Genomic DNA, 24414 nt, shown 5'->3' with positions numbered 1-24414 from the left:
AAATTTTCACGAATTGTTTTTCATAAATCTTTAATTTACTACCATTTATGATTTTTAAAAATCACCGTAACGTAAATATATCGCATCTTATATGTCTAAGGTTTCGAAAGGCATGCAAGCATTTTTTTAAAATCAAGATGGTGAAAACAAAATGGAGGCAAATAACTGGACATTTCTCGAATTTCTCTATTTCTGCAAAATTTTAATGCAGTTATAAATGAAATATAGAACTTTGCAGGTTTCTTGGACCAAAATCTTTTTTTTTTAAGGAAAAAATAGCTGATTCAAAATGGCGACTTAAAAGTCGTATTATGGTAATAAAAAACCAATATTTGCTTAGAAAATCTGACTAATACCGTTGAACCCAATCAAAAAGTAGTTGCTTTTCACAAATGTGTATACCAGGTATGTAAATATGAAACCGGAATTTTTGTGTAGAAAATACACGTTTATTGTGTAACGGACCGTATTTCCTACGCGGACTTTTTAGCTCGTCGGGATCGGGTGTAAGAAAGGTCCCTGAGACAATAGACTCGATCTGGCTTGATTAAATAAAACGTTATAATATATTTTGCTTTTAAGAACGTATGTATAAGTATTTACAGTGAGATTCTATATACAAAGTGTCGCTCGACTGAAACAGCTGTTCTCCGGTCGCGTGAATATCTCGGTGGGAGTCGCGGTGTGCGGCGACAAGCCGGCGGGCAATGTCCTGAGGTGAGAAGCGGAGCTTCGAGACGCGGCGAGGCGTGCGGTGCAGCGGGCGGTAATTACCTCAAGATCGGTGGTGCGCGGTATGAGGCGTGAAGCGCGGTGTGTTTTGACGTATCGCGTGGCGACTTCGGATTTGGCTATAATTTAGGAAGTGCCGGCGTCGATCTCGAGAATCCTCGAGGGAGACGGAGAAAACTCCACCCCCGTTGTGTTCGAACCGAGTAATCAGGTGTTAAGGAAGATCCGTAGCCGAGAACTCTCGACGAAGGCGGAGACGCTCTACCCTCTGCTACGGAATCGCTTCTAGGAGTTTTAGATGCGAGCGGTACCAAGAGCTCTTGGTTAAGACAGAGAACACTCTACCCTAATCACCGTGTCGCAGGAAGCTTCTCTTGGTCGTATTCTGATCGGGATCGGAGTACCAGTATACGGTCAGATCGAGAAGTGTCGCAGCCTCTACCGGAGCGGCCTTTTATACTCGCCCGGGTGGAGGATCGGAGATCCTCGTGAATCTTCGGTTTTCCCCGTGCTCGCCCCCTCCCGTGAAGGCTGGGAGAGCACGAGGAAAAATGTGAAGCGGAGACGATGGTCGTCTCGACGCTTTTTATGCGGCGATTAGGACGGTGCCCGTTTTGCGGCTCGGCCGGGCCGTGCGCGGTCGGTGATGCCGGCGGACGGGAGGTTCGTTACAATTGTATGAAAATGATGAAAAATATTTTATTTAAAGTATTGTCCATCGCTAGCTATACATTTTTCCCATCTCTCTGACAATTTGTGGATGCTACGCCAAAAAATGTTCCTCTTTTCAGACAAACCAGTCATCGAGCCATTTTCGTATATATTCGTAAGATGTGAAGCGCTGCTCAGCAAGTGCGTGTCCCATCGATGAAAATAAGTAATAATCGGATGGAGCCAAGTCTGGTAATTAAGCCGCATGCGAAAGTATTTCCCAACCAAACGCATCAATCGTTTCCTTGGCCGGTTTTGCTGTATGTGATGGTGCATTATCATGAAGCAAAATCACTTGTGTTGCCTTTTTTGGTATTTTGGTCGTTTTTCACCCAAAGCTTGATTCAAATCGATCATTTGTTGTCGGTAGCGTTCAGTATTAACGGTTTCGCCAGGTTTTAGCAACTTATAATAGATCACACTCTTCTGATCTTACCAAACACAGAGCATTGTTTTCCGTCCATAGCGATTTGGCTTTGCAGTCGACGTCGATGGTTTGCCTAGAGTTACCCATGATCTTTTACACTTAGGATTCTCAAAACATATCCACTTTTTATCGCCAGTCACAATTCAATGGAGAAATGACTTTCTTTTGTACCTGGCGAGCAGCATTTCGCAAGTGATTTTTCGGTTTTCCTGCTGTCTTTTATTCGGTTCATGTGGAACCCATTTTCCCATTTTCTGTATCTTTCCCACGTGGCTTTCAAACGTATAAAGACGGCTTCTCGTGTCACATTTAATTGATCCGCGAGTTGTTGTTGCGTTTGAGCGTCATCCTCATCCAACAATGCTTCCAATTCGCTGTCTTCAAACTTTTTCGGTGGTCTTCCACGTTCTTCGCTTCTCGCGTCCATAATAGCCACTTTTGAATTTTTTAAACCACTCAAAGCACTGTGATTTGCCCAGAGCATGCTTACCGTAAGCTTCGACAAGCATTCGATGTGATTCTGCAGCAGTTTTCTTCAATGATAACAGAAAATTAATGCTGTCCGCAAATCGTAGTTTCCAGGCACAAAATTCGACATGTTCAACGCTATTAAAAACTATACTGTTGTATGAAACTTATATTGTTGTGAATTGAAAATCTTTATCAGATGTCAAAACAAGAAAATGGCGCCAATGACGCGGTTTGACAATAATTATTGTGGTGGAACCACCATCCGACACGATTCTCCGCGCAAACCATCTCCAGCTTTACGAGTCGCCCGCACGAGAGTTACGGCGCCACAGGCGGAAGCAACTGCTAGTTCCGCGCCAGTTGAGCCCATAGGCCACGAACTCTGGCGCACTTCCATGTGACGACCAATCGCGTGGGTTTCCGGTGGTTTCGACAACCAACCAAGGAACTCCTCTTCATTATTCTTTTTTGGGGCGCGCGCGGGTAAGTGTGTAAAAGACGCTCGCGCTGCCTCGGACTAATACGATTTCTTCTTATTATTACTATCATCAGTGTGCTTCGTGTGTATCTCTTCGCAAATAAATTGAGTAACAGAATACCTAGTGCCCTGAGCTCATTATTCCTTGGCTATAAGTATCACATTATATTGACAGCTAGCGCCATCTATGGGCAAATTCCAGTTTCATATTTACAGACCTGGTATATCTATGCAAGTGTCTATGAATATGTGCGCTTGTGCGTAAAGATACGTGTGCGTTTTCAGTTATGCACTCACGGGTACATGTATTTTTTCACGTTTCTTAGCCGTCTACAATCATAGTCATTATTCGAATCTTACCACGAGGAGATGAACGTGAATAAGATTTACTTGTAATTTTGTTCTTTTTTTTTGTTTCAATTTTTGTTTTTTTAATACTTTTTATTTATTCAATATTTAGTTTTTATTTATTAAATACGCAGTTCGTGAAAAAACATAGTGCAAAGAACTTTGCTATAAATATAACTAATTACCCAAGCACACAAAAAAAGTAATTAGTCCGTCGGACCAGACTAGTCAATCTTTGTGTATTTTAATCCGTTGAATCCGAATCCAAGGACAGAATTGCAAAGATAGCTCACATTTTCTAACCTCACAAAAAATTTTTTTAATGTTGGTCCGGCGGACCAAACTAATCAATCCTTATGTATTTTGAACCGCTGAATCCAAATTCAAGGTCAGAATTGCTGAATTGGCTCATTTTTTTCTAACCTCAAAAAAACACCTTGTGAAAGCAGTTTGGGTCACAAATGTATAATCCAGAACGTGCAAGCTTGCGTAACATTACCCGGGGAAAATTGTAAAGATATGACAAGTCTGAGCTTCTGTGAATAAATAGCGTGGAAAATTCACTCCTTTTTTCTATTATATATCTCTTTTATTCTCAAAGGTTTTGATTAATAAACAAACTGAAACCTGGATGTTACAAATCTGAGTAGAGACTATTCGTCGATTCTTCTAAGAAAAACTTAAAAGCAGTGTTGCAGCACAATACTAATGTATATGCCTTCATTCCTGTAGCGCACTTGGTAGTGATAAAAGAAGAGTACACAAATCTGAAAACAGTTCTTGAAAAAATTAAATACACAGAACATAGATGGCAAATTTGTGAAAATCTAAAAATTCTCACCACATTAGTGAGCCAAAAATCAGGTTACACAAAAAATACGTGCTTTCTATGTAAATGAGATAATAGAGATCAAACAAACCATTACATAAGAAAAGAATGGCCGAAAAGGACGTCTTTGGAACCTAAAAACATCATAAATGAACCGTTAGTTGAGCCTTCAAAAATTCTTTTTCCATCTCTTCATATCAAATTAGGACTCATAAAACAATGGGTGAAAGCTCTGAATAAAAGAAGTAAATGCTATCAGTATTTACAAGAAAAATTTTCCAACATCTTTAATGCAAAATTGCGAGAAGAAATTGTCAATGGACCTCAAATACGTCGACAATTTTGTCACAAAAATGAATGAAGATGAAAGAGCAGCCTGCCTGAGTTTCAAAGGTGTCATAGAAAATTTTCTAGAAAAACACAAAAGTCAATATTACAAAAAAAGGGTGGCGGAAATGATGGAAAACTATAGAAAACTAGGTTGCTTAATAAATCTTAAGTTGCATTTCTTGGATTCTCGACTACTTCCCAGAAAATCTAGGTAATTACAGTGAAGAACAGTGAAAAAAATTTCATTAGGACATCAAGGAGATGGAGCATCGATATCAAGGCAAGTGGGATGTGAACATGATGGCTGATTTCTGCTGAACGCTCAAACGAGATGTCTCTGTAATAGAAAACAAACGTAAGAGAAAGCCATTGCACAGAATCTTCGTGAATAAAAGAGTTAGATATTGTTGCGTCGAGACAAGAAGCGTCTCGACGCAACAATATCTAACTTTTTTATTCACGAAGATTCTGTGCAATGGCTTTCTCTTACGTTTGTTTTCTATTACAGAGACATCTCGTTTGAGCGTTCAGCAGAAATTACACGCACTTGCGGAAAAGAAGTTAGGCAAGATTTCGTAGGAACACCAACTTTATTTCGACAGCGGAAACAAATTTACAGAGCGTCCTCCATGGCAGGAGTCTGGCACAAAAGTAACAATCACATTTTTGTTTACAAATATTCCCCGGCAACCGACCGATTGATATTATCGATCGGTCTCACAGCTGACTGGAGGCGCGGAGTATACCGGGCGACGCGTGGCGCGCAACAATATAATAGAAAAAGGGAGTGAATTTTCTACGCTATTTATTCACAGAAGCTCAGATTTGTCATACGTAGTAAATTTTCCCCGGGTAATGTGGTTACACAAGCTTGCACGCTCTAAATTATACATTTGTGACGCAAATTGCTTTTACAAGGTGTTTTTTTGAAGTTAGAAAAAAATTATCCAATTCGACAATTCTGACCTTGAATTTAGATTCAGCGAGTCAAAATACATAAGGATAGACTAGTCTGGTTCGCGAGACCCAACGTAAAAAAATTTTTTTAAGATTAGGAAAAAATGAGCCAATTCATCAATTTTGACATTGGATTTGGATTTAGCGGGTCAAAATACATAAGAATAGATTAGTCTGATCCGTCGGACCAACATAAAAAATTTTTTTTTTGAAGTTAGAAAATGTGAACTAACTTTGCAATTCTGACTTTGGATTCGGATTCAGCGGGTCAAAATACATGAGGATTGATTACTCTGGTTCGCCGGACCAACTATTCTTTTTGTGTGTGCCTGTGTAATTAGCAGAAAATTATGCGGTATTTCCGAACTTTTTTTTAGTAGGTGCTAAGTTTACTGACGTGTATAAAATCCAGTTCATATTTTGATATTAATTCATGTACTTTAATTCTGAAAAAGGATTTCCAAATCTATAAAAGAAATACATAAGAAATCTTGATGATATGCATGAATGGCTCTACATTATTGACTCTAAGTGATGGGCACTTTAACATAACTTTTTTTTCATTTTTGTTAGAAACTCCTTCCTAAAGACTGATAATAATGCGTATTCTTTCACTCTGGAGAAGAATTTCTAAATCTATAAAAGAAATAAAAAAATATTGCAAAACAAAAATTACTGTCTTTCTGTCGGTAAAATAGACAGAATCCATATTAAAATCTCCAGCATCCCCAACAGAGTGTAAAATTTGTTACTTTCTTGGTATTAGAAATTGGTAACATAGTTCAAAAACTATCTCTGCAGGCTTGATTATCTAAAATAGCAATTGTTTGCTTTGTGTGCGTGCGTGCGTGTGTGTGTGTGTGTGTGTGTGTATGTGTGTGTGTGTGTGTTCCGCGCACGTGTATATTAGTAAAGAGATAAAGGTAGAAGGAAAATGTAAAGTATATATCATACTTGTTCATCAGACACAATAGAACCCTCAGGAAGAATTTGAACACAGAGGACGAGCTTGGAGTGTAATCCAATCAAGTGAGCTGCCAGTGCCATAATAGCGATTCCGCGCGAATGCTGCGGTACTATTAACAGGATCAGTCGTGAATTCTTTATCTTCTGCAATTCTTGTGGCAATATTCGTACGTTGTATTCATTCAAGCTTGGTCGGTATAAAGACAATCTCATTGACCTGGAAAATTGTAGATAAAATTATGATCGTGTTTAATTTCGAAAGGTGATTATCTAGAAAGTAACTTAATTTATTTTACTCAAATTTTGTAAAAGAATCCCCTGAGTATTTCTGGAAAATACAGACTTCTTGAACTTTTATTTAAAATTTCAGATAAGATTAGAAAATTTTTAAATACTTTGAAGTATAATATATTTATTTTATTATATCTTTTAATGTTTCTTAATCATATAATTACAAGAAAGTCATTCAAGTTTTAAATATTAAAGGAAGGAGTGTAAAAATTATTTTCTACCCTTAATGAAAACCTGTGAAACAATTTTACTACCTTATTTGAAGTTAAAATAAGAAGGAAATAATGTTCATTTAATCGAGAAAATGTAGTAAATATTTTAGAATTAATAATAAATTAACTAAAAAAAGAACGGTCAAATGAGCCAATACTGAATATCGTTGTATTCAGTGTATTATGCCAATAAACTTAAACAAATGAAATAAATGTTTCAATCTGTAATCAGATTGAAGTAATCATTATCAATATTAAATACAAACATAAAACGCAGATAATTAATACAACAAATTAAACAAAAACACTGTGTTAAAGAAACATTTCGACTATACTTAGTCCTCTTCAGTTATAATACATTACCAATGTACGAACTTAAAACATGAATGAAATGATGGACACGAAAATATAATTAAACAGTTAAACAAGATGACCATTGAACAACCATAAAACAGCTCATTGCGTATCAAATTATGTCATAATAAATAAAAACATAAACTAATCAATAATATAATTAAATAAATAATAAAGTGAAAAATAATGAAATTTTTTCGTAAGTCGGTTTTCATATTAAAATAAATTTATAAGATTAAAAACGATGGAAACCGTGTTATGAATAACATAAACTGGTATGCGTATTGCAGAAAACTGTAAACTTATATATGTTAATCGCAGATCTTAAAACACAATATTAAAAAGAGCAACAATACACAGAGTATTCGACAAAGCGCTAGAGACAAGTGTAACGTTCGGTAGTCAGAGGCAGAATGAGCGAGACTTATTTTCCGTTAGTCATTTTCGACAAAATGTCAAACAAACAATAATAAGAATTGTCAAGACACTCGGTGTCCTTCTGTAAATTGATGCCATTAACTTGTTCCTTAATATTTCTGAAATTAACCTTTTTTGGTATCTTGATTCAGAATCTAATATTTTAACGTTATTCCAATCAAACACGTGGTTATTTTTTAGCATGTGTTCTGTTACCACGGAGTGTCTCGACGATTCCAATTTAAAATTATTCGCATGTTCTTTAATCCTGGTACTTAAATGTCTCTTTGTCTGTCCTACATATGACGCGTTACAATTTTTACAGCATATTTTGTAGACAATATTATTCATTAGATTTATATCGGTTATGTCCTGCACCCTGATGAACATGTTCAATTTATTGAGGCATCGAAAGCCAAACATTAACAAATCTTTGTTAACAAAGATGAGGCTGTTTCAGATATGTGTCTGATATAAGGTAATACAAAATACTTTTTCTTTATACATTGACTTTCAGTTTTAGCCTGATTAGTTTGAGAGTCTGTGAGTTCCACTCGATTATTAAAATGTTTCTTAAGTCTGTTATTAATTTCATGAAAAACAAGATCTAGTGGATAGCCGTTGTCCAGTAATATATTGATGCAAAATTTTAAATTTTTTTGCCAACAAATTAAAGCTGGAAACATGTAAAATTTGTTTTCATTAATAGATAATGAAAATACAGGGTATAGTTAGCGGAGATTCATTGATAACCCAAGGAGCATACATTTTTTTAACGTTTTTTAAATATTTATTTTTTATTATTTTTACATTATTAGCGTTTATTGTATAAATAATATTTATTTAATATTTATTAAACATTTGTTTTACATTAATTATTTATTTTAAATAATAAATTAGAAAAAATATTTATAAAACGTTTATTTGACGTTTATTTAATATTTATAAATTATTAATTTTTTATTAAAAATAATAATTTAAGAAAATTATTAAATATGTATTTAATATTTATGTAATTTTTATTTTACATTCAAAAAATCGTTTAAAATAATATTTTTAGAAATATTAATTTAATAGTGATTTAATGTTTATGTTACAATAATTAATTATTTAAAATAATAATTTAGGACAAATATTTATATAATATTTAATTGATGTTTTTATAATATTAACTTAACATTTTAATAAATTGTTTAAAATAATATTTACGTAACATGTATTTAATGTTTATGTAGTAATTATTTCACATTTAAAACGTTTAAAAATTTTTTTTTTTCTAAATATTTGACTCCTGGTTAGAAAGCGTTACTAATTATGGAGCATAAATCAAGTGTAAAGGAACAGTGAATCTATATAATGAGAGTGTTAAAAGCGTATAAATAAAACCTCTAAGAGACTCAAATTGAAACATCGGAACATAAAGAAAGTGAAGATTAAGACAATATATATTATCGAAACAATATGGCAATATTAACAATACTCAAAAATTATAAAAAATGACATCTATCCTTCATTTTTTTAACAAATACAGCAAAAATAAATCTTTTCATAAGTAATTCCACATGTAGCTATTTCGTATATGTACAAATTAGTAAAAAACTGTAAAACATTATGTTTACATTACGATAACTTAGGGGAGAAGACTACATGTTTCAGGCAACCGACGGTCGTACCTGTTAGAACATGTTTAATTTATACGCCCGAAAAAACGGTCACCCATCCAACTGTTAGCCACCGTCAACATCGATTGACTTCGAAGATCGTACGCAACCTAACACTTTGTGATAATCCATGAGTATTTCATGTTTATTCATATATATTTGTTATAGAGCATTCAATAGTTGTTGTCAAAAGGATGAAACATGTATAGTTAACACATGTTTTTATAATTAAACATAAAATTTTAGTTTTTTACTAATTTTTACATATGCAAAATAGCTACATGTGGAATTACTTATGAAAAGATCTATTTTTGCTGTGTTCGTTAAAAAAATGAAAGATAGATGTCATTTTTTATAATTTTTGAGCATTGTTAATATGTCATATTGTTTCGATAATATAATTGTCTTAATCTTCACTTTCTTTATGTTCCGATGTTTCAATTTGTGTCTGTTGCAGGTTTCATTTATATGCTTTTAACATTCTTATTATATAGATTCACTGTTCCTTTACACTTGATTTATGCTCCATAATCAGTAACACTTCCTAACCAGGAGTCAAATATTAAAAAAAAAAAATAATAATATGTTGCGCCTTGCGGTACAACAAATAATTTTTGCCGTACCTTGCGGTGCGACAAAAGATCCTTAGGGATTCGTTGCTGCCCAAGGAGTAGGAACTCGCGGAAAGAGGCGACTTTTGTTGGCAGGGTCCTCAAATCACTCACTCACAGATTTTACGTGAATTTAATAAAAAGATTTATTCTGCTTGTAATGTACAATAGCGGCGGTCGGCGAAGGTGCCGCGTCGGGTTACATTTGATTAGATACGGCGCGTGACTCGGAGTTAACGCGTCGTCTCTTCGCTCGCTCGAGGTTTGCTTGCGGCTAAGTCCCGAACTCGTACGGGCCGTACGTATCGGCTTGATTGCTAATCACTGATCCCACGGGCCGCTGTTCGGCAGCAGCTTAAATAGTGTCGCGGATTTGATTATTAGTGGGGGCATCGGGCCCTCCGCATGACCATATATGGTCATTCCCGCGCGCGGGAAATATTCGCGAGCTTAGCAACAATTGCCAAAATGCAGGTATGCATTTCCGGTGGCATGATTGTTGCTAAGCTGGCTTCGCTAAATTCCTTAAGGTGGCTGGTGCGTTGCCCAGTGCGATGACCGGCCGGCAACGCACGAGGCATATGTCACCTGACACCTTGTGATAGCGAGCCTTTCTTGGCGAGATATATGATAATTTTAATACTCTATATTCTTTATTTATAATATAATTTTATTGGTTGTGAGTGTTTCGCTCACAACAAATATTTTAAACTTTTTAAATGTGAAATAATTACTACATAAACATTAAATAAATGTTACGTAAATATTATTTTAAACAATTTATTAAAATGTTAAATTAATATTATAAAAACATTAATTAAATATTATATAAATATTTGTCCTAAATCATTATTTTAAATAATTAATTATTGTAACATAAATATTAAATCACTATTAAATCAATATTTTTAAAAATATTATTTCAAACGATTTTTTGAATGTAAAATAAAAATTACATAAATATTAAATAAATATTATTTAGATAATTTTTTTTAATTATTTTTAATAAAAAATTAATAATTTATAAATATTAAATAAACGCCAAATAAATGTTTTATAAATATTTTTTCTAATTCATTATTTGAAATAAATAATTTATGTAAAACAAATGTTTAATAAATATTAAATAAATATTATTTTGTTATGAGTGACACACTCATAACGATAAGGTGTCAGTAACACGATGACGTAAGTCGGTCAGCTGCAGTCAGCATCGAGCGCGAGGTTTCGCGCAATCCTCTCGACAATTAGCGCAATGCTCCTTGGACAGCACTTGCTGTCTAAGCAATAATTTGGAATACTGACCGATTTACGCCTTCACGCAATCCTCCCCTTCTTTCGATCCAACTATCGAATTATCGGATATATAAACCGGCGAAAGAAGGTGAGGAGCGAGTCAATCCGAAGTAGACAAACTAAGACTACACACGACACTCTGCTTTGCGGGGTCGTGTATCGCCGAGATAACTTATTGTAAATACACAACCACGACGCTCTGCTTTGCGGGGTCGTGGACAACGAGCTCATAGACGCGACACTCTGCCTTGCGGGGTCGCGATCTATTCACTGTAACTGAATACAAGAATAAAAATGTTCAATACAACTAACGGTGTAAAGTGACCAAATACCTTCCTCGCGAGATCTCTGGCAGCGATCCCAAATCGTACTCACAACGAGGGGTACAACAATTTATACAATAAACGCTAATAATGTAAAAATAATAAAAAATAAATATTTAAAAAACGTTAAAAAAATATTGTGTGCTCCTTGGGAAGTTATCGTAGAAATTAAGCGATGCTGGACTGGTGAGGTTACGTTCAATTTATCAAAATGATTGAATAATGCAAACAATTTTTTGATCTTAAAACATTAAACAAATGTTCAGTAAATATAAAAAAAAATTTGTTTAAACGTTAAATAAATGTTTATTAAATAATAACAGAATATTTTTTTTAATGTAAAATAAACATTTTTTTATGAGAAAAACGGGACTTATTCCATTATTTAAATGTTTTTTTAAATGTTTTTAAAAATGTTTCTCAAACATTAAAAAAAATATTTTTCAAACGTTATTGTGCTCATTGGGAAGAATGCCCGGTAGCGGATATAAAAGTTTAAAAAACATAGGTTTTCGAGGACAATAAAAATTAGTAAGTTACGTATTTCATTCTTTGCGGAGTAAAAATAGACTGTAAATACGGCCGAATTCTTAGTATTATGTGTCGATGTCATAAATTATTAACCAAGATAGGGAAGCAGTAAACTAAAAATTAATACTTGTATGAATGTAGTTCAGACGTGTGCTCCATAGGTGGAAAAAGAATGAACAATTTAAATAAGAAACAAACGTGGTCTTTGGAGTCAAAAACATGAGTGATAAGTATTGTGATAAAAGAATAAACAAGAGCGAGGAGCTGAGAGAGGTGGAGAAGAGGACAAAGTAGGGAATAAATCAAGGAAGGCCTTAGACAAGACAGTTAAGAAAAAATCAATCAAGTCAATTAAATAAGAAATAAAAAATAAAAAATTAAGAGAAATTGAAAAATAAAATAATTAATAAAAAATTAAAAGAATAAAAATTACCACCTAATTAAAGTACGGGCTATAATTGTGATAATGTATCTAAGATCTATAAATACAAATCTGGTAGAAATTTCATATCATTTTGCTTATTTAAGATCATTTTTTGCCTTTTGATATGTCTCGGATATGAATTTTTTTAATAAGACGGTTCTTTTAATAAGACGAGTCTAAAATTTTAACGTGCTTCCAGGCAAACTCATGAGACATTTCTACGTTGTTTCCAACTTTAATTTATTGTATTACTTATCTGCGTTTTATGCTTGTATTTAATTATATTTTCGTGTCCATCATTTCATTCATGTTTTAAGTTCGTACATTGGTAATGTATTATAACTGAAGAGGACTAAGTATAGTCGAAACGTTTCTTTAACACAGTGTTTTTGTTTAATTTGTTGTATTAATTATCTGCGTTTTATGCTTGTATTTAATTATATTTTCGTGTCCATCATTTCATTCATGTTTTAAGTTCGTACATTGGTAATGTATTATAACTGAAGAGGACTAACAAGGGAACCTTGCGAACCCGAAAATTCTGATTTTCATGAAATTTGGCATAAATGTAGAGGGGGTGAATACATGAATTTAGAAATTAAAAGTTGGTGCTTATAAACGGTTTAAAGGGTTGAAACCACCCTTCAAAAATTTTTTAAGTTTTTGAGTTTTTGCCTTTTCTCGATATATCTCGTAAACTAAACAAAATATTAAAAAATGTTTCATACAAAAGTTTTACAGTATAAATACCTCTATTTAACTATGCTATTTATTTTTTCAAAAAAATTTTTTTTCCAAAAACATTTTTTTTCTTTAAAAAAAAAATTTTTTTGAAAAAAATAAATAGCATAGTTGAATAGAGGTATTCATGCCGTAAAACTTTTGTATGAAACATTTTTTTATATTTTGTTTAGTTTACGAGATATATCGAGAAAATACAAAAATGTCTTAACTTTGAAGCGTGCTTTCACCCCTTCAAGCCGTTTTTGAACTAAAATAAAACATTTCTAAATTAATGTATTTACCCCCTCTACATTTATGCCAAGTTTCATTAAAATCAGAAAATTTTCTGTTTAATCTTATAAACGGTTTGAAGGAGTGAAACTACTCTTCAAAGGTTGAGATATTTTTACCTTTTCTCGATATATCTCGTAAACTAAACAAAATATAAAAAAATGTTTTATACAAAAGTTTTACAGTATAAATACCTTCATTTAACTACGCTGTTTATTTTTCAAAAAAAAATTTTTTTTTAATTAAAATAAATTTTCAATAAAATTGACTTTTATGTATATAGCATTTATAAAATAATTATACTATCTTATACTACGTTCTATTTATATCATCTATGTGTATATTATGTATGTTATATATTATCTATGTTATAATACTATACATTTATATTATCTGCATCCCTGTATGTATTAGTTTTCATCTAACAGTTGCGCAATATTAGAGTAGTCACATTGCCTTCACACAGTTCATTCTGTCTACGTCACATATTTCACATTTAAGTTTTATATTTGTCATGTCACGGTATACATTATATATGAAATGGAAATCACGTATCAAAGTTTGATATCTTTATTAATGATGGTACGCGTCATTTTCACATCAGTATCAAGTCTAACGTATGCTTAATCAGTACATAAGTGTTACATCTAACGTGGCTTAATTTTTCTGTTAGATTCTTTCTAATTACGCGAAGTATAATGTTACACATAAATGTTGCGAATGTTCTTAATATGTTAATTATTTTATTTAAAATTACACATATTCCACCAACGCCTGTAAATGAAAGAGAAATACAATTACGTGATGTGATAAAAGATATTATAACAAATGCAGTGAATGACTTATCATTTGATGTACACACTGATACTGCTTTAGAATTTCAAAATTATTGGGAAGTGGATTTACCTGACATAGAATATGTATCAGACGAAGAGGTAGAATTTTTAGAAAATGATAATGACGATTTTGAATCTGATAATGAAAATAATTGTAAACCAGAAGACGAAATTTTAAATAGTAGCTATAAAAGAAAAGCCGTCGAATATTGGAAAAGTGGAAAAAAAGGCCGATACTCTCTTTCAAGAGTGCAACGTCGCTTCAGAAAGGTGAAGTCCCTAACACAATTATATCGATGGGAAAATAATCTACAAAAAGGAGGTAATCGTAGAGAAAAATTGTTATATATATCCCAATATGTTTTAAATCATTTTAAAGACGCTAATGATGAACAACGGATTATTCATGACTTGGATCTGCGACGATGGGCGTTAGAAGCGAAAGAACAAATAGATCTTCCTTCATTTAAAGCAGGAGCAACGTGGATATTAAATTTAAAAAAAAATATGGAATTGTATCCAGAAAAATAACAAAATTTATAAACCGTTCTACAATAAGAGATAAAGAACAATTAAAAGCTGCATGCCAAGAATTTATAATTACTGTAAAATCCTTTATTGGCCTTTTTGGAATAGAAAATATATACAATGCTGACGAAAGTGGATTTAATTTGGAGATTCATTCAGGCAGAACGCTGACCACACAGATGTTAAAACAGTTGAAACTCTAATTCAATCAACGTCAGCAATAACACATAATTATACAATAATGCCCATAGTTTCTGCAGACGAAAAATTACAATCACCTCTCTATTTGGTTTTGAAAGAAGTTAGTGGAAATTTTGGTCCACGAGTTGAAGAAACCTTGTTCAGGCCTGCAAACATTTACATCGCTGCATCGAAATCGGGTAAATTAACTGGAAAACACTTTCAATCTTGGTTTACAAATGTATTTTTACCCATAAGTGGAAGCTTCAGTGTGCTATTATTAGATTCTTGGACCGGACATTGTCCTACAACCCTTCAAGAATTTATGCCATCTGATAAAGATGTGCGAATTTTAACTATACCAAAAAAGACCACAGGAATGATTCAACCTCTTGATGTTTTCGGGTTCAGAATATGGAAAAATTTTGTAAGAACGTTCAGTGATCGTGTCGTATTATTTAATTACGATATTAATTTACACTTGAGAAATAATATTATAAAATTGCAATCTTTAACTCATATACAACTATCTTCGCCGCGATTTCATAATCTTTTTAAGTATGCCTGGTTCAAGAGTGGATATATCGAGGAACGGCCATCACAATTTCAAAATCCAGTGGATTTCTGTTTTTCTGGAAAAGACATACAGGATGTACCACAATGTTCCATATGTAACGCCCCGGCAGTAATACGTTGTTCTTGGTGCAAGCAATACCTTTGTATGCATCATTTTTTTGAGCAATATCATGATTGCAAACATTATGAGGAATAAAAATAATGTAAGTACCAATAAAAATATTTGGAAAAAGATACGAAGATAGATAATTGTAATAAATTATTTAGACAATTAAATATTTATAACAACTACATTTATGTTACAGAAAAAGCCTTCAAATATATGTATGGCATAATACTTTTTATCAGCATGGTGAAAATGTCATCCATAAAATGCATGCGTATATTTTATGTATATGGAAAAAATAATTTGATCTTATGTAATGGAATACAAATACAACATATTTAACCAAATTCGTTGTGTCAGTTATATTGTGTAAAAAAACAGTACAGTTAAAAACTTTCAAGAAATAATCTCTCCGAATATACTAAATGCGCACGTGATTTTTTACGCAACGTTTTTCAGATTTTTATTAATAGTTGATAATGACAAACTAATCTTGTTTACGTCTAGAAAACTTCTAAAATTAGACGTAGATATAACTGACGTTTTTTAGACGTAAATAAGATTAGTATTAACATACACTCGCAAATTATAAATACATTCATTATTATATTTACATTTTTTATTGTTTTTATTACATTTATTTATTTATGTAATTTCAATATGTAATACGCCCCGAGACATAAACATCATAAGTAGATATAGAATGTATGGACAACGCTTCGAGTCGTGTAACAACATGGAAATACCGTGTGTAAATTGTGGTGTACCTCATAAAATAAAGGCGCCTTAAAAAATATTTTATTAATTACTACTAATAACTAATAATTAAACTTTATAATAATAAATAAATATTACAAACTGTTGGTATTATTACTTTCTGTTTAACCATTGAGACAACTGTAAAAGAACGGGCGACGGTAAATATAACAATATTATGTGTAATTAAATAATAATTAATTTATTAACAGAAATTATTTTACAGTCTTATGCAAAAGTTTATTAGTTTATTCAGAATAAAAATATGTTATACCTTATAATGTTTTAAGATATCCTATAGATTATACACATAAAAACCACAAGTAGTGTGTAACAAGTTCAATTAAAAAAATTATTTTTTCGAAAAATAAACAACGTAGTTAAATAAAAGTATTTATGCTGTAAAACTTTTGTATAAAACATTTTTTTATATTTTGTTTAGTTTACGAGATATATCGAGAAAAGGTAAAAATATCTCAACCTTTGAAGAGTAGTTTCACTCCTTCAAACCGTTTATAAGACCAAACAGAAAATTTTCTGATTTTAATGAAACTTGGCATAAATGTAGAGGGGGTAAATACATTAATTTAGAAATGTTTTATTTTAGTTCAAAAACGGCTTGAAGGGGTGAAAGCACGCTTCAAAGTTAAGACATTTTTGTATTTTCTCGATATATCTCGTAAACTAAACAAAATATAAAAAAATGTTTTATACAAAAGTTTTACGGCATGAATACCTCTATTCAACTATGCTATTTATTTTTTTCAAAAAAATTTTTTTTTCAAAGAAAAAAAATGTTTTTGAAAAAAAAATTTTTTTGAAAATATAAATAGCATAGTTAAATAGAGGTATTTATACTGTAAAACTTTTGTATAAAACATTTTTTAATATTTTGTTTAGTTTACGAGATATATCGAGAAAAGGCAAAAACTCAAAAACTTAAAAAATTTTTGAAGGGTGGTTTCAACCCTTTAAACCGTTTATAAGCACCAACTTTTAATTTCTAAATTCATGTATTCACCCCCTCTACATTTATGCCAAGTTTCATTAAAATCAGAATTTTCGGGTTCGCGAGGTTCCCTTGTAAGTACAGTCGAAACGTTTCTTTAACACAGTGTTTTTGTTTAATTTGTTGTATTAATTACACAGGCACACACAAAAAAAGTGGTTGTTCCGGCGGACTAGACTAGTCAATCCTTATGTATTTTGACCCGCTGAATCCGAATCTAAGGTCAGAATTGCAAAGTTAGCTCGCATTTTCTAACCTCAAAAAATTTTTTTTTTTAAATATTGGTTCGGTGGGCCAGACTAGTTAATCCTTATGTATTTTGACCCGTTGAATCCGAATCCAAGGTCAGAATTGCAAAGTTAGCTCGCATTTCTTAACCTAAAAAAAAAAAATTTTTTTTAAATGTTGGTCCGGCAAACCAGACTAGTTTATTCTTATGTATTTTGACCCGCTGAATCCAAATCCAAGGTCAGAATTGCTGAATTGGCTTATTTTTTCCTAACCTCAAAAAAAAATTTTTTTTAAATGTTGGTCCGGCGGACCAGACTAGTCTATCCTTATGTATTTTGACCCGCTGAATCCAAATCCAAGGTCAGAATTGCTGAATTAGCTCATTTTTTCCTAATCTCAAAAAAAATTTTTTTTAGGTTAGGAAATGCGAGCTAATTTTGCAATTCTGATCTTAGATTCGGATTCAGCGGATCGAAATACATAAGGATTGACTAGTCTAGTCCGCCGGACCAACCACTTTTTTTTGTGTGCCTGTGTAATTAAAAAAGAATTTTTTTTGTGGTTTGAAAATGCGAGCTAACTTTGCAATTCTGACCTTAGATTCGGATTCAGCGGGTCGAAATACATAAGGATTGACTAGTCTAGTCCGCCGGACCAACCACTTTTTTTTTTGTGTGCCTGTCTTATCTGCGTTTTATGCTTGTATTTAATATTGATAATGATCTGAATACAAATCAAAACGTTTATCTGATTTGTTTAAATTTATTGATATAATAGACTGAATACAACGATATCCAGTATTGGCTCATTCTATGATTAAAAATTACCAATAATGAATCACATTTTTTTATCAATATCTTTTTTGTGTTCTTTAATTCTGGTGATTAATTTTTTCTTAGTTTAGCCCACATAAGATGCCTCATAATCTTGGCAAGATGCTCTATACCACATCACAACACGATATGCTATCTAAACATCCTTGCCATTTTTAATCAATTGTTTTAAATTGTTGTTAGTAGAATATGCTATTCTGCAATTCAGATTCCTAGTAATAAATGTAAAATTCTGAGCAATAGTATTAACAAAAAGAATTGTAAAAAAAAGAGACGGTAATTATTTCGAACTACGGTTCCATCTCCAAATAAGTTGAAATTTTTTGTAATGGCTTCTTATGCTTAGAGAGTAATGTAAATAACAATTTTAAGTCAGGAGAAGTACAAGAAAAAAAAATATAAACAAAAAAGATTTAAAAATGTACCATTGTCTTCCGATTAATGTGGAATAAAATTCGTCTTCGCAGGGGTACGCATGCATGCATGCATGTATGCACACATGGGTCGGTGCAAGAGGGTCCTTCGGCCCTCCCTCCCGCACACACATTTCTGGGTAAAAGTGCGCAAATGCGCATACTTTGTTGAGAAATAATAGTCAGTTAAGTCGTAATTTATCATTAACAAAATACGCACCGTATTTTTACGCACTTCTACCCTGGGTACCCCTACCGACGCGACGGGGCGGGTGCGGGAAGGGGGACCCAAGCCCTTGTTGCACCTTCGTGTATGTGTATCGATTGTTTATGTATATCGGACGTCGCGTTAGTCCATTTATAATCTTGATAGTTTGTCATTAGAAGGAAGCCCTCTTTTGTCAAAGATTATCCTAAAGATTTGTAAGTTTTATTGTAAATTGTATACTATTCATAATTTGAGTTAAAATTTCGCAAATCTAGCGAAAAATCACTAAAACGCGAGCATACTCATGTTGTTGTATTCCTTTTTTGTTTATAAGTTCTTTTTGTTCTTCCCCTGACTAAAAATTTGTTATTTACATTTTTTTTAACATTACTTTTTAACCATAAAAAGCCATTACAAAAAATTTCAGCCCATTTGAAGGTGGAGCCGTGGTTCCAAATAATAACCTAAGAAACCCTTTCTTCAAATTCCCGTGGGTCACTGTTCTGATCATTATTCCATGAGTGATTTTTATTGCACAAATATTTCAGTCTATTATTTATTGTTTGAAAGATGAACGGGATGGGATAACTTTTTGATTAATACATTGATGATAAGATTAATATTTTTTTGCACACGGACCCGATTGCACACGGACCCGATTGCGCACCGACCCGTTTGCACACGGACTTAATTAGACACAGTCCCGATTGGACACAGATTCGATTGGACACGGACTTGATTGGACACAGTCTCGATTACACACCGTCCCGATTGGACACAGTCCCGATTAGACACGGACTCGATTGCTCACAGACCCGATTGCACACCGAACCAATTGCACACGGACCCGATTGCGCACCGATCCGTTTGCGCACCCGTTTGCACACGGACCCGATTGCACACGATACGATTCCGCATTTCAGATAGTACATGGGTAGCGACTTGGACGGGACGGGTGCGGGAGGGGGGCAAAGCCCCCCTTGCACCCGCCCGTGTGTGTGTGTGTGTGTGCACAAAGCATTTTCTGCACCACATAAGTTTGCGACTATAAAATATGTATAAGAAAGAAAAATATTATAATAAATATTTTGTACGTATTTTTATGTCTGAGTTTGCCAAGTATAAAATAATTATGATAAATATTTATAAAAATATTAAAAATAAATATTTATGCTATTATAATTCAAAAATACAAAAATATTTCGAGTTTATATAACATAAATATTTTTTAGTACATTTTAAAAATATATTTTATATATTGTTAATAATAATTTCTAAATAATTTATGAAAACGATTATATAACTTAAAAAATGTTTTTTAAAAATAAATTCGTAAAATATTTATAAAAATTTATTCTAAATTTTCTGTGCTATCCAGGTTGTTTTTGCATTATTCTGCGATGCGGAATCGTATCGTGTGCACTCGGGTCCGTGTCCAATCGGGACTGTGTCTAATTAAGTCCGTGTGCAAACGGGTCGGTGCGCAATCGGGTCCGTGTGCAATCGGGTCCGTGTGCAATCGGGTCTGTGTCCAATCGAGTCCGTGTCCAATCGAGTCCGTGTCCAATCGGGTCTGTGTCCAATCGGGAAATACTACTGTGTCCAATCGCTTATGTGCGCAATCGGGCCTCACTCCGGAACGGGAGTCGGGAATTCTAAAAGCTCTCCTGGAAGAGATGCGTCAGTTGCGCGAGAGTCAAACGCGGAGGGAGGAGGAGTTAGCCGTGACACTGCGTCGTTATGAAAAGAAGCTCCGCTGTTTACAGCTAAGTCTTTCTGATAATAGAGTTGAAGGGGATGACACTTTTGGCGGGCCGGGCGTGAGACATGAGAGAGCCGCTCGGGACGGCGCGTGCGCGAGTGTGGTCGTGAGACGCGGAAACACCGCTGAGGACGGCGCGGGCGTGTGCACGGGAGTCTCTCGTGAGATTCGCGAGTCCGTTGTTCTCGGCCTAAAGCTGAAGCCCGACGTTTTTGACGGGAGTGTTCCGCTGCGTGAGTACCTCTCCTAGTTTTCCCTTATCGCGCGCGCGAATCTTTGGAATGACGCGAGGAAATCCGTCGCTCTCGCCGCTTGTCTAAGGGGAAAAGCGCGTGCGGTTTTAGAGTCTGTAGAAAATTTGGAGGAGTTGAGCTTCGAAGAACTTAAATCAAAATTAGAAGTGCGGTTCCGTGAAAGTCAGCTTACGCAGAATTATTATTCGCTTTTTACTAGCCGGAGGCAGAGGTACGGGGAGGACTATGCCTCTTTCGGAGCCGAGCTCGAAAGGCTTTCGCGTTTAGCGTACCGAGTGTTCTTTTCCGGTCCGCGAAAAGATTGTTTGCGCGCAATTCGTTTCCGCTCTCTCAGATAATTTCGTGAGGAGGACTCCAGCTCGAGGAAGTTTTCTCGCTGAAATTGGTCATCGAAAGGGCTAGGGCGGTTAAGATTATTCAGGAAGGGAGTTCTGGCTACGGAAAGATTTAATTCCGATGTTAAAAATAATTTCGGGGAAAGGGGCGAGGGACGCACGCAGGACAAAAAGGAACAGGGGGAGAAAAAGTTTGCCGGGGGAAAGAAAGACTGGCGTAGGCAAAAGTCCGCGGCTGGTGGCTCGCGCGAGTGTTGGACGTGCGGAAAGTCGGGCATTATCGCGCGGATTGTCCCGAGGAGGGGGGAAACTTGGCCTAGTCGACCTTCCCGGAGCGAGTTCGATTTTAGAAGTGGGACCTCCAATGGTCAGCCGTTTCATTAATGAAGTTGACCCTTTTCGTTCTGTTCATGTTTTGTTAATAAGGAAAATTTTGTTTATGGTGGGAGTTTGAATGGAAGAAGTTGTTTCTTTAAAATCGATACGGGCTCTGACGTTTCGGTTGTTAATGAGAAGTTTGTTGAAGGTAAAGAATTTTCGTTGAAAACTGAGTTGTATTTTGAGATACTCTACCGGGGAGAGAGTTCCTTGCAAAGGGAGAATCTTGGCTAAGGTTCAAATTGGAAAATTTTCGATGGAAATTCCTTTTATTGTAGCTAGCATTCGAGACGATTGTTTATTTGGTGCCGATTTTCTTAAAAGAATTAATTTGGGAAATACTTTTGATACCGCTTTTTCTGATTTCTTTCCGGCAGAAAAAGAAATTGCTCGTTTGGAAGCATTTTCGGGAAAAACTCTTTCCGTCGTGGAGGAGCTCACTCTTAAAAATTCGTCTAATTTTGACGAAATCCAAAGAAAGAATTTTTTTGATTTTCTTGAGGAATTTTGTGATGTGTTTTCTAAAGAGTTCCATTGCTGGAAACTGTGATTTAGTTCAACATGATGCTATTAATATCCAAGATTTTTCTCCAATAAAGCAGGTACCTCGTCGGATTCCTTTACATTTACGTGGGAAAGTGGAGAAAATCATTGAGGATATGAAGAATCTTGGTGTCATTGAAGAGTCTCAAAGTCCCTGGATTTCTCCTGCTGTTTCGGTCAGGAAAAAAGACGGGTCAATAAGATTCTATGTAGACTACCGGAAATTAAATGCTATTAGTATCAAAGACTCCTTTCCCTTCCCCAGGATTGGCGACATATTCGACCAGCTCTCAGGTAATGTTTGGTTTTCTACTTTGAATTTGAAAAGCGGTTATTGGCAAATAAAAATTCGTCCAGAGGATCATGAAAAGACTGTGTTCTACATCGGGAACGGACTTTGGCAGTTTACCGTTATGCTCTTTGGTTTGTGCAACGCTCCCGCGACTTTTGAGCGGCTTATGGAAAAGGTTTTGAAAGAATATTTGTCAAAAATTTGTCTTGTCTATTTGGATGACATAATTGTTTTCGAGAAAAGTTTTGAAGAAATGTTAAAGAATCTTAAAATAATTTTTCAACAAATTCGTGAAGTCAATTTAAACATTAATCCTGGAAAATGTGTCTTCTTTTATAAAAACGTTAAATACTTAGGTCATGTCATTTCCGCGAGTGGCATTACTACCGATCCTGATAAAATTTCCGCTTTAGAAGATTGGCCAGTTCCGCATACTAAAAAGCAGTTGCGTAGTTTTCTAGAATTTTGCCCGTATTACCGTAAACTTGTAAAAGGTTTTTCTTCTATTGCGAAAATCATTTTTGTACTTACTAAGATAAAGTCAAATTTTCTTGGGAAAAAGAATGTCAGGATGCATTTGTCAAACTGAAAAGCATTTTGTCCTCTTTTCCTATTCTTTCTTTCCCTAGCGGGGAAAGAGAATTTGGATACTGATGCCTCAAATAATGGTATTGGTGCGGTTCTTTTGCAAAGACAAACGGGAATAGAAAAAGTTATCGCGTATTATAGTTGCAAATTATAATTCGCGTATTATAGTTCTGAATAAAGCTGAAAAGAATTATTGTGTAACTCGCCGCGAACTTTTGGCCGTTGTCGAGTCAATTAAATCCTTTTCTCATTACTTATTGAGTCGAAAATTCTTTATACGTACTGATCATGTTTCTTTAAGGTGGCTAATGTTTTTCAAAGAGTTGGAACCAACTTGCTCGTTGGTTGGAAAAACTTCAAGTTGGCTTCAAGTTCGAGGTTATCTATCGAAAAGGCCAGTCTCGCGGAAACGCAGATGGAATGTCTCGACGGATGTGTGAATCTTGAGGGTAGGCAGATATTGTGCCAAAGTAGAAGGGAAAAGTTCCCAGGAGCCGGTGGACACGATAGCGCGGATTATCATCCCCGAGAATGACTTAGCGGAATGACGCAAGAAACAGAGGGAGGATCCTAGCATAGCGATTTTCATTCGTGGTAAGGAGGCGGGAGTTTCCTCCGCGTGCAGAATTTTCTTCGCGAGATGTTTCTTCTTGAGTTTATCGGTCTTATTGTGATACTCTCTGTCTCCGGAACGGAATTCTATACAAGAAATGGTTCGCCCTTGATTTAAAGTCGACTACTCTTCAGCTTATTGTTCCCCGTAGTCATATAAAAGAAATTTTGACGCTTGCCCATGATTCTTCTTCGAGCGGACACTTCGGTGTTAATAAGACACTTGAGAGAATTCGGAAACGTTTCTTTTGGACAACCTGTAAACAAGACGTTAAGGATTGGTGTAAATCTTGTGACGTATGTATTTCTAGGAAAGGTCCTTCCGAAAAGGGAAAATCCCTTCTACAAATTTACAACATTGGCACTCCATTTGAAAGAATTGAGATGGACATTTTAGGACCATTTCCTACTTCCTCTTCAGGAAACAAATATTTACTTGTTATTGTGGATTGTTTTACTAAGTGGATTGCAGCTTTTCCTCTAAAAAACATCAGAGCAAAGACGGTAGCTAAAGTCTTCGTAAACCAGGTTGTCTCTAGGCACGGAGTACCTTTAAGACTTCACACTGATCAGGGAAGAAACTTTGAGTCA

The 24414-nt window shown here is 34.4% G+C and overlaps 2 protein-coding genes across 11 annotated transcripts in view; one reads left to right on the top strand and one right to left on the bottom strand.

Annotated features, from left to right (window-relative positions):
- LOC105833366 overlaps positions 1-24414 on the bottom strand; it is a 303435-nt gene that overhangs the window by 44624 nt on the left and 234397 nt on the right. For all 10 annotated transcript variants that reach the window (XM_028194774.2, XM_028194775.2, XM_036292848.1 and 7 more), the window contains one exon: positions 6238-6466. In XM_028194774.2, the coding sequence (XP_028050575.1) occupies positions 6238-6466 (229 nt within the window). The remainder of the gene's footprint in view (positions 1-6237; positions 6467-24414) is intronic.
- LOC118647616 lies at positions 14223-16740 on the top strand. Its single transcript, XM_036292854.1, has one exon. It carries the CDS (start codon positions 14989-14991, stop codon positions 15697-15699), a length of 711 nt encoding a protein of 236 aa, XP_036148747.1. The 5' UTR covers positions 14223-14988; the 3' UTR covers positions 15700-16740.

Source organism: Monomorium pharaonis, chromosome 10 (genome assembly GCF_013373865.1).
Source record: "Monomorium pharaonis isolate MP-MQ-018 chromosome 10, ASM1337386v2, whole genome shotgun sequence".
NCBI classification, from domain to species: domain Eukaryota; kingdom Metazoa; phylum Arthropoda; class Insecta; order Hymenoptera; family Formicidae; genus Monomorium; species Monomorium pharaonis.
This window is presented reverse-complemented; position numbering and strand designations above follow the sequence as displayed.